The sequence below is a fragment of the Cimex lectularius genome, unplaced genomic scaffold (genome assembly GCF_000648675.2).
Source record: "Cimex lectularius strain Harlan isolate CLEC.00 unplaced genomic scaffold, Clec_2.1 scaffold40, whole genome shotgun sequence".
Classification (NCBI taxonomy): domain Eukaryota; kingdom Metazoa; phylum Arthropoda; class Insecta; order Hemiptera; family Cimicidae; genus Cimex; species Cimex lectularius.
The window spans coordinates 1,725,189-1,737,499 of NW_019392652.1; the positions used below are offsets into that span (position 1 = coordinate 1,725,189).

General features: G+C 33.9%; 1 protein-coding gene and 1 non-coding gene across 3 annotated transcripts in view; one reads left to right on the forward strand and one right to left on the reverse strand.

The window, feature by feature from the left end:
* Window positions 1-12,311, reverse strand: part of LOC106670115 — a 76,262-nt gene that overhangs the window by 27,334 nt on the left and 36,617 nt on the right. For both annotated transcript variants that reach the window (XM_024230688.1, XM_024230687.1), the window contains exon 2: window positions 8,702-8,810. In XM_024230688.1, coding sequence (XP_024086456.1) covers window positions 8,702-8,810 — 109 coding nt within the window. The remainder of the gene's footprint in view (window positions 1-8,701; window positions 8,811-12,311) is intronic.
* Trnah-gug lies at window positions 1,515-1,586 on the forward strand. Its single transcript has one exon. It is a non-coding gene; the product is annotated as a tRNA-His (tRNA).

Here is a 12,311-nt window from a genome sequence, read left to right on the forward strand (position 1 = left end):
CTTATACTTATTTATTTATTTTCTGGAGTTCTAAATTTTAAACTTGAAAATGCCCAGGGACTCGGAAAACATTTCGAAGACAGAAGGAAATGTGGTTGACATAAAAAAACGGACGAGCCATGAAGGGTCCGTTGGTGGTCAACGTGAATGGAAGAGATGATAAAAATGTCGGTAACTTTTTAATTGTGTTTTTTTTTTAAATTAGATTGGTGTTAAATAGCGGGTTAATGCTATATAAAAGGTACCCTCCTCGCGGAAAAGCTGTCATAATTTTAATCCGAACAAAAAAACATACAAGTAGTTAATTTTCGGATTAAAATAAATACTTACAGGAATTGTTTATAAATTTCAAATTATGTTTATTTTGTGGAAAAAAGTTCCTCTTTACAACGATGACATTATTTGTTAAAGTATAAACTGAGAATAGAGCGAGGGAAGTGAAAAATTCTATTGAAACATTGAGTTTACCCTCCCCATATCCTTTTCTCCTTCTACAACGTTAAAATCTCTCTCACCCTTCGGCCAAAACTTTTTTAATATTATAGAGAGATTATAATATTAAGGCTGAAGGCATATGAAAGAAATAAAAAATAGACACTTTCGGGCTGAATATTTAGGGGGAGTTTCTTTCCGATATCCGGTGCTCCCCATGAAAAACGTTACCTTATCTTCAAAGTCTACGCTATTATAACCGTTGAAAAACTTAACGTTTTTTCTTTCAGCCTATATCAGTAACCATTAGATTTGTGCCAATACGGATAGTTTTTAAGGGTCTAAACTTAAAGTTTTCCGTATTTCAGCGGAATTGTTTCAAAATTATCAATAATGAGTGGGGTTTAGTGATCGTTAGTTAATGATTATTTGGAGATAGTGAGATGCGGTCTGTTGTGATGTAGGTTTCAGAAAAACATTTTCTTTATCATGCCAACGTTTCGATCTTTGTTGAGATCATCTTCAGGGCTCAAAGTGAAGATGAACACGGAAAACAAACACTTTGAGCCCTGAAGATGATCTCAATAAAGATCGAAACGTTGATACGATAAAGAAAATGTTTTTCTAAACTTACGATACACCAGACCGCATCTCACGATTTCGAATAATCATCGACTTATTATATATTATTATCAATATTTTTGTGGTTTTGAATAAAAATCGAAAGCATTGAATGGCAAAAAAATTTAGAATTGTTTCTTATTGTGTAATAATGACTTAATAATAATAACCTACACACTAGTAAGGCTGAAATAAAAAAAGAGATGCGTTTTGGTATTATTTAGATTATAAGAAGTTTCTTTGATATAATTAGTTATCAACCTGTAACATAAAAACAGGAAATTTCCCAGTTTAAAAATCAAGGAAAATATAAATTCGTACAAATTCAAACTGATTAGTGAAAACTGTTCAATTTATAAATTATAAAAACTGAATTATAAATTAATTATAACGTAGGAAGATTTTGGTGCATCGAACAACCCCTAAAGGGTTTAAAGAGGTCTTAAGGGTATGTCTGTATGGCCGTGATCGTCTAGTGGTTAGGACATTGCGTTGTGGCCGCAATAACCCAGGTTCGAATCCTGGTCACGGCACTTAAATTTTTTTAACCGAAAAATTGATATTTTTGAGAAATACGTTCAAAAACAAAAACCGGACACTTTTATTTATTCGTTGATTTTCTATAATAACTAGATATAAGAATTAATAGTTGATTTAATATGTAAATACATTTACATTTATTAAGTTTCGTGGTCCGCTTGACCAAATAAATTCTATTCAATTAATTAAGGTTTTGGCTGAGATAAAACATGGCAAAAAGGAGGGAAAATTCAAAGGGTGGGGTTGAGATGGGAAGTTAGTGTCCAAGTGGATCGAAGTGACGATAGCTCAATTGGTAGAGCAGCGCCGTATTTAGTCGAAGGTCGTGGGTTCGAATCCCGTTTGTGACACTGACTTTTTTATCTCAGCCAAAACCTTAATTAATTGAACGTAAACATAATTTTAATAACTTGTTTATTTTTATAATTTTACTAATACTGGTATACTCTTTATGGTAATACTGGAGAGACATCGAGTAGAAAGCATTCAAAATTCAGCATCTCGCTTGGACACTTGAACAATGCAGATCTGTTATCTTCATAAATGAGTGCCGGTTTGGTTGGCAACAATCAGATGACCGGTACAGTGTGTGGAGAAGACGTGGAGATAGCTTTGCTTCATGGCCCTGTGTGAGACAGAACGTCAAAGAGAGTCAGTTGGGGTGGAATCAAAGTCTTTACCGGCACAGAATGATTATCATACAGAATAGATGTCTAAGGTACATTGAGTAAATTCCTTTGGAAGCTGTGGTCCTATTTACTGCATTGGCCAGCACGTTCTTTTGACATGGATCCCACAGAACACTTACGGACCCTGATAAAGAGACGAATATAGATATATAGATCCTCTAGTGAATAGTACGCGACATCTTGAACTTTACATGGACAAAAGATATACATGAAATCCTCACACCCTACTAAAACGAATTGATTGTAACCTTAGGTTTAAAATACTGAAGAGACTACTAGATAAAAGATCTAAACTGACTTTACTTAACAAAAAACTATTATACACTATCCAAATCGCCCCATTTTGGACCTACCAAATTTAATAATACGGGATGGCGAAACGTTCAATCTGTGGTCCTATTCGTTCCATTTATTGGGGACAACTTCGTGTTAATGCATGATAATGTTCGATCGCATGTAGCTCGAGTGTCATCCATTACTTGCCACAATGAATTGGCCAGCACGTTCTTCTGACGTGGATCCCACAGAACACTTACGGACCCTGATAAAGAGTTAAAATCGTTCGCCGCCTCCAACAAGCGTTGAACAGCTTCAAACTGCTCATGTTGAAGAATTGAATTCTTTTTCACAAGATAAAATCCGGTTGCTTATTCACTCGATGCCAAGGAGACTTAAGGCCCTCCTCGAGGTCAGAGAAGGTAATAAACTTTATTAAGATCAAAACTAGATAAATTTATTAAGAAATAGAATCAAGGTAAACAATCAAAAATCTAGTTACATGTTTTCACTCTTAATCGTAAAACTCTCCCACCTGTCTATACGGCACCCCAATTCCTCTAGTGAATAGTACACGACATCTTGGACTTTACATGGACAAAAGATATACGTGGAATCCTCACACCCAACTAAAACGAATTGATTGTAACTTTAGATTTAAAATACTGAAGAGACTACTAGATAAAAGATCTAAACTGACATTTCTTAACAAAAAACTATTATACGCTATCCTAATCGCCCCAATTTGGACCTACCGACGTGAACTATACGGGTCGGCAAAACGTTCAATTTTAACCAAATTCAATTCCTACAATCCAAAATCTTTCGCATAAAAGTTGATGGTCCATTTTACGTCACCGATCATACTGTCAATTCCTATCTCAAAATGCCCTATGTCCCGCTACAATAAGTTTCACTCCAAATCTCTCTCATGAAAACCCGTTAATTTGCAACCTGTCCAGCTCAACCCTTCCTTCCAACCCTGTTAGAAGACAGTGGAGCGCAGGTGGCTTCGCGAACTTGATTTTGTAACGTCAGCAACTCTAGGGACAGCTGCTGACCTATTACGGCCATTTTCGCTGGTAGTGGCCGTTCAAATCAATAACGCCAGATATATAAATGTGCAAACGTATATAAAAGAAAATACCATAATTTTTGCTTGTTGCATTTTGCATACAGTTGTAAAATAAATTAAAAAAATAGAAGTTGTTAGTTAAATATTTTAATCTGTCAACGATTTTCCAGTGTTTTGGTGCATTTTCTTTCATTCACCATAATTAAATAATTTTTATTAAAACTCATGTATTTGTGATCTCGTTTAATTTGGTTTACATTAAAATAATTATGCTGGAATAAATAAAACGATAAAAATACAAGTTCCCGGGTTTTTGTCGTAGAGTGCATTTATTAGTGGTGCATTTCCAGGTTTTGATTTAAGGGGAAATTATTAATGAATCTGGCCAAAAACAAGAAGAACTTTTATGGGATAATTTCGCAAAAATGCGAGATTACATTATGGAAATAAGTTACTTCTCCCTTTTCTCAGAAAAAGAATATGCTAAACTTTATAAGGACTTAAATCTTGTCAAAATAGACTTAAAGATATCGACGCCATTATGAAAATCCCTGCTTACTGGGGTAACAGATAAATTTATTAGGCATTTTGGTGTCCTGAATAAAGCAGTAATCCTTACCAAAAATCAGGTTAGACACAGAAAGAATTCAATAATTTTTGATGATGAAACATTAGTCGTTTTACATAACTGTCTAAAAGATATGGAACAAGTAAAAGAAAAAACTGCACCTGAATCATCAACAAAAAAAATATCTAAAATTTGCTAATAAGAGAGTGTAAAATAAACTGTGTAAACATTAAAACATTTACATGAAAACTGAAAGAAATATGTATTAGTGGTGAATTAGCCTTTTTTATTTTTATGAGTCGTAACACAATCCAATAATTTTGACTAGCGGGAGATTCTAGTTTTAGTATTATAATTTTCAGTAAGTTTCCTTTCAACTGTTTACGGCAAAGATAGAAAGTAGAAAAGAGCTATAGCACCTGCTATAAAATCCAATTACTTCGGCCCTATGACCAGTATAAAATTCGCCTTCTGCCCAAGTTGTAAAGTGTTCTCTTTTCCAAAGGGCGAATAGTTTTCCTCGATTTTTTGCCTACAACACGGGAGAGAAAATTAAAGAGTATTTGGCCAGATGAAAAATTATTACTTAAAATTTTATTGCTTATGCTAATTTTATACTGTAAAACTTATTCGTTATTGCTTTGTTAAGGAAAAAACAAAGCATGAAAGACTGTTTTTTTCGAGGATTCTTTGTACGATGGATTTTATGAAGCAATATATATTTAAATTGATTAGGAAAGTTGGGAGATAGCATGCCTTTGAATTAGCCGCCAATCGATTCACACGGCTTGCACAACATGAAGTTAAAAAATTGTTCGGATTTATGAAGTTTAACCGTTGAACTTGCTTTGTAATTTTATAATTTTATATTATGAATTAAAATTTCAATTTTACAATGGTTACTTCATATCTGCCTTTTGGTTGAAAAGTTTTGATTAGAGAATTTGTATCGAGAGTTTTTTTTGCATTTTCGTGGGTTTTTTACATCTTGCTTTATTTATTCATGTTTTTCTTTCCAATATTAGTAAACACTGTTAGTTACACAGTAGTTCCATTTAGAATAAAATAATAATTAAATTTACTGTACAAAATAGTTGAGAATTAATAAAAAAATGGTCATTTGTAATGTGTAATTAAGTTAATAAGTTTAAAACAAATATCTCCGACTTCATTATCCTAATCACGAATCTGACCCAATAATGAAGTTTTCAAGGTCAAATAAAAATTGGCATATGTTGAAGAGCAATTGTATATGTATGTATATACGAAATATTTTTTTGGAGGAGATTCCTGGTTGGACGAATCGTGAGTCGAAAGGAGACCGAGTGAAGTACCCTGCTGTACCTTAATGTTGACCCTGTTGGCCCAAAACACAAAACCTCCGTGATGTGATGGACGAGTCTAACTCTTTGCCAAGCAATGCGCTGAACCTTTTACCCCCCCCCCCCCAATAAGTGTGTATAACGCTTTTTCATCATTGATGACCGATCACCAGTGCAATTCAGCTGCTATGTCCTAACGAATTACATAGAAGATGACCGCTTTTTTCATGACGATTTTGGGCTTTGATCCCACCGAAAACCGACTACGAACTGCGAATATTGCGGAATCATTTCATGCAGGCTACAACTGTCAATTCCTCTCAACCCATCCGACTGTTATCAAACAAATCAAATTTGAAATCCGTAAGCCTTAAAAAAGATTGAAAACCCGATGAAAAGACGGACCCGTGAATTGATTGATTTTTTGAACACAAACTTGAGTAACGTGAGAGAGTACCTCTGTAAACTTTCAGAAAGTCAGCTGAACACTGACGAAGACGAGGAGTGAATTATTATTATTATTTTAAAATTTATTAAAACTGGTCTTATTAGACCAACCATTAATTTTACAATAATATTATAGAATAAATAAATGTTTACATTCTTATAAACGCATTGGTAAATAAAATTTACTTTCACTAATTTTCATGGGCCGTTTGACCAATTAATATCTTTCAATTAATTAAGGTTTTTAGTTGAGATAAAAAAGTCTATGGAACGAGCGGGATTCGAACCCACGACCTTCGACTAAATACGCCGCTGCTCTACCACTTGAGCTATCGTGACCGGACACTAACTTCCCATCTCAACCCCACCTTTTGAATTTTCCCTCCTTTTTGCCATTTTTCATATGTCGTGTAATCTATTTGATTCTCGGCAACAAGTAAAATGGCCACGGAGAGCATTAGTGAAGAAATACTTCATGTAACTTATTAAATTCACTAGTTTTCGTGGTCCGCATGACCAATTAATATCTTTCAATTAATAGTGTCCGAGAGGATCGAAGTCACGATAGCTCAAGTGGTAGAGCAGCGGCGTATCTATCCGAAGGTCGTGGGTTCGAATCCCGCTCGTGACACTGACTTTTTTATCTCAACTAAAAACCTTAATTAACTGAAAAATAAGATTTACATTTCACTATTCACTATCCATTTTTAACTACACAAGTACATTTGGCTTTGCTATTTTTAATCTTCTGACCGTGTTTCGGTTATGTAAGAGTTTAGTTGCTTCCATATTTTCGTGCTGGCTGATGAAAGCCTGGTGTTTGGCGGCAATTCTTTGTATTTCCGCCGTGACTTCTTAAGGTCTTAAGATTCCTATGTAAGTCCTTATTCCTTACATAAGATTTTATTTTGGAGTGTTTGTATGATTTTGATATTGCTGTTCTTAGTACAACCCATAGTTGAATACCATATGTTCACATAGACTTTATGATTTGTTTATATAATAATATTTTATTTTGTATAGCAAGGTTGGAGCCACGTCCTATCAACCAGTATAGCTGTCTATACCTTAAACCTATTTCTATCCTTTTTTTCTTCACATGTTCTTTCCATCTCAGCTTGGCATCTAAGGTCCATTCCCTGATATTCAGCTGCATCGCTGTATGGTATAGTAGTTCCACCGATTGTGAGCAACGGAACATGGTCCACTTTTTTGTTTCTAAAGATCAGATGAACTGATTTATGCTGATTTAGCTTGATTTTCCATTATTTTGTCATTCGTTTATCTTATTACAAGCATTTTGGAGGATTTTGGGTGAATGGGTGATAGTCGGTTCTACTGATATCACAGGTGTATTATCTGCAAAGGTTGCAATTTTTACTCCATCTATTTTCGGAAAATCACTGGTGTATAATAAGTAAAGAAGTGGACCTAATATACTACCTTGTGGCACTCTTGCATTTATTGTTTTTTATTTTGAACATTGATCTTCTTGTTTGGCTCTAAACAGTCTGTCAGTTAGGAAATGATAATATCAACATACTGCTTTGGTAGCATCCCTTTTAGTTTATTGATGATTCCTTCGTGCCAGACCTTGTTAAAAGCTTGTGAGACAGAGAATTATTGTTATGAAGAATAATTCATTATGTCATAACGCAGGATGTATGACTGAAGAAAATGTAGTTTTAGTAATTACATGTTTATTGATTCATTAAATTTATTGAATTTTTTGTTGTCAGTAGTCGAAAAACGTGAGTTGTCATTCGATTTATTATCTGAGTTTGCTATCTGCTGTTGGGTCTAAACGGGTTCAGTAATCAATTCATTCGTTGGTCCAACCGGGCTAAATATTGGTCGAACGGAGTCGTTTTCACAGTCCATTGGTCCAACCGGCATATCCGTCTTTTTTTTTTGCTCTGAAAGTTATATAAACAATAAACGGACAGTATTTGCCGAATGAAGTGTTTTCTTTATTGAACTGGAAGTAATAAAAAAGAATAGGTTTGCCTTTTATGCCTTTTTGTTTTTATCTCGCTAGTAAGTGCAATTTATTATTCGATGAATCAAACAGTAATGGCTGATAGTTTGTAAACGAAAAGTCTATTTTCACTTTAATTGTCAATTTATTTACAATGAAGTGCTAGAGAAAGACAAAATAATGTCATGAAGATGCTCATATTGTGCAGGTGTGGTAAATAATTTATATTAGGCTGAAGATCAAACTTTACGTTTTCTCGATTTGCTTTCGATGTGTCCCAAGTCCGTTAGAAGACTAGAGGGTTGAAAATTGTTTTGAAGGCAAATAAACGTCCATTGACCGTCAATAAAAAGGAAAAGAAAGAATAAACAAAAGTAGATATAAACGAAATGACTATTAATCTTACTATACAAACAGCCGTAAAAATATTAACAAAAAAATTTTTGACCAAGGCAATGTTAGTTTTACTTCATTTTGACCTTATCGATTTAGGAGAGCTATATTTAAAACGCTTTATTGCTATAGTTCTTTCTGATTGTTTATGCATTTTTTAAATTATTATTAAACAGATTTACTTAATATTTGTGGCATTGTTCAACTTTTAGATTTTTAGTCTATATGTTTTTAACAGATTCCTATTTTTGGAAGAGCTGCTCAATCTTCCAAATAAATTAAATTTGGCTTGTGTTTTTTTTCGTTAGGATTAAATAATGTGAAGTACAAAAAAATAGTATTTCATCTGTTTTGCACTACCTGGAGAATTATTTGTCTGTCTTGATCCCCGAAGCTCCCGTAGTTTTTTGAGTCAGCACCAGTAAGCTCAAACCTTTCTCCGTAGCGCCGACATTTCTTCAATGACATCCTGAAAAATAAAATTGTTTTCCTTAGTCCAAGGATATTATCGTTTAACGATAAGCCATTTTCAACAAGTTTCAAAAAGAATAAAGGGGAAAGGATAAATGGGATTAATCCGACATCGAGAAAATCTATTTACAGGACGAACTCCCTTATATTTTTTTATTTTCGTCAAAGCCTCCTTGACACAAAGCTCCCTTTGAATTTTCCATTCTACGCCATCCTCAAGTGTGATTTGAATATCTATTTTCTTTTGAAATTTAGATAACGGCCTTGAAAAATACTAAATTTTGACCGAAAAAAAAGAAAAAAAGAGGAAGTTAACGCAATTCACTGCACATTATTGCTAATGGGGGGTTTGCTAATCATAAAGACCTGGCTTTTTCAAACTCACGATTTCCCTTCGTGTAAAAGCTCAATTTAACAAGCCTGCTGTTTTCGTTTAATTACCCACCCCCCTTGAGAGCAAAACAACCTAGTCAAACGAACACTTTTCCAAATTATTAGAATCTATTGTTGAAAACAAAAAATGATATCACAATTTTAGTCTACATCTAATCTAACCAAACTTTAAAACATTTGAAAATGCCAATTGCTGATTTTTTTTGTCGTGCGAGATAAGTATTTAAATTAGAAGGTTTAAGCTTAAATTAGAAGGATTTAAACTCGTTCATTTAATGAACCGCTTTTTTATGGTTCACAATTTAAAAGAACCGTGAAGGAATTTTTTTGCCATTTGGAATGAATGATGAATATTTATTTATTATTTACTTCGTTTGCCCACTTAGTCTGTCTTAGCTCATGGACAAATTGCTTACCGTCATTTTGACAAGTTAATAGTTGAAATCATCTTTAAAAAAATGTTGGTAGCTGTATAGAAAGAAAACGAAGATTAACGGTCACAGTTGTGGCTGGTGGCTGTTCACTAATTGTTTTATGAAGATTTGTCGGTCTCCGAGTTATACTGGGCAGTTTGTTTCTCCTTAATCATTTTGGTCCGTCAAGCATTCTGGTGTTGGAAATGTGGATAACAGCGAGAAAGAACGGACCATTATGAGCCAGGAAGAAGCAAACTTAAGAAAAAAAGTTTTGAACTGATTTCTTCGTTATTTGTTTTTAAATTATCGCTATATTAATTTTTTCATTAATTTTTCATTTATATCTGGAAATAGTTTTTTTTAAATTTTATTGGATCTAAATAATTAGCGATAAGCTTTGAGCTTCCATTATTATCCTGGTTCGTTGAGAAGTTATTAACGAACGAGTATAACTTACTGGTATTTCCACCACTAATTGGCCAAGTTTTGTCGATTGGCCTGTAAGTTGTTCATTGCTGTCCGTAAATTTTCGCTTGTTTTGATCAGATACGTTTGAAAGACGGCGATTTGAAATAATAAATTGAAAACAAGAAGTGTCACAACAATTTTCTAAGGGGGTAGGTATAATGCCGTTTTTTAATTTTGTATTAAATCCTGTTCAATACAGGACACAGACAAAGTACGAAGGCAATTTTTTATATTTATTTTTTTAACAACGGTTGCACTGGTTTTTGTAACGTTATTATTCGGTATGAATTCTTGGGAAAAGTTAAGTGTCGTTTAACTTAGGAAAGAGTAAAAGCCCTGAGAAGGGCAACACAATGAATCGGCCATAAGGATGAGTTACAGCAGTTGGAGAGGACAAACCACCAAGAAAATTAATGTACCGGTGAGATTTTATGTTATACCCGGCAACGGCAACGTAAAAACCAGCTGCAGATGTTGGAATTACGTATTGAACCGATTATTTGTGAACAAGTTCACTTTGGCTTTTTATTTTTATTCTGGTTTGTTTTAAATTCTAAAACTTTTTTTAAATACAAAACTTGCAAACATTTAAAAAAAATCAGGAAACAAATTGATTGTTTCCTTTTCGACTTTTCTTCCTCTTATCTAAAGTAACTGGTTTTTCTCTTTTTTCCTATCTCTAACAGACAAAATGCTTCATGACCCTTCCAGAGATAAATCCGTGCCCCATATAACTTTGGAAAAGGATAAAGCTTTTCTGGCGTTAACCCTCTCTTTTAGGTCAGGTGTCTTGTTAAGATTTATTAGTCAGGGGGTTAGCAACCACTTAAAATTCATACGACGCGTCCGCCCTTTATTTCACAAATGAATAAGAAATTATGTAAATTCCTGGATCATTAATATAAGTCGGTAACCTAGTAAAGTAGCAGAACTTCGGAATAAAAAAAATATATTTGTAATCAACTATTCATACTAAAAGCAAACCTACCTTAAATAAACATCTATCGTTTAAAGCGAGTATATTCATTAATTCACTGCGTAAAATTATGTAAAATTATACAAATATTTCATCTATCCGATTCGAAGTAAATGAGAAGGAATCCGCTTAATTGGCCAGACGGTTCAAACGTTGGAAATCTCTCTCTGAAATTCGGCCAATCGTCTACCATTTTGATGCAGTATTTCCCTCTCTAATTCCAACCCAACAGAGAAAGTGCTTTTTTATTTATTTTAATAACAAGATTCAACAACAGAGATCATATCAACCTAGGGGTGCCGGTGTTTTTGAAAAAAAAGCCCATTTATAAGAATGTCGTTCGAATGCACGAACCCCGAACCTTTACCATGCAGTGATGAGAGCGGGGTCAACGCTTAAATTGTTGAGGTCACCGACCGCCCCTAGGGAAAGTTTATTGTGAAATTATGCTGGGTCTTCTGGGAGGTGATGGACATTTTCTCACTGAAGTTGAACAAGAGCTCCGAATTGTTCACTCCAACTATCCTAAAACGTAGCAGCTGAAAAATAAGGCTAGCATATTTAAATATTATAATTTTTTTTAATCTCAAACACTTTGAGTGAGTAGAAATACTTTGATTGAATATATAAAAAAAATATATTTTGCATTGTATAAATTCACTTTTCCACATCCAAAATGTAATTGTTATATGTAAACAATGTAAATCCCAGGCCCTGAAGATGATCTCAATAAAGATCGAAACGTTGGCACGATAAAGAAAATGTTTTTCTGAAACCTACATCACACCAGAACGCATCTCACGATTTCTAAATAAATATTATAATTTTATTATAAAAGACAGGGATAAGGCTAGATGTTTCTGAAACAGAATGGATGGGTTATATATCTTTTAGATAGTTCTAGGGCCAACAAATTACATAATTCATCGCCAATTCGCACACTCTTTGCTTATCTTTTCCTACCCTCACGTTTTATTTCTACTAATTCATTTTTTTGACATTGCAGCCGAGATAGTGTAGCGGTACACGGGAAGTCGATCATTACCGATATCGTTATCGAAGTTCCCGCTCCACCGTCGGGAGAAAAGAATTGCCGTTGGGAAACAAAAAGAGAGAAAAGCCGATTGAATTCCGTTAAAGCGAGTTATTTCATTGGAAATCTCCTTTGAATTTAGTGGTTAATTGAGTATCATTTAGTTTTTATTTTATTTTTTACGTTCATATATTGAAATATTTTGTTCATATC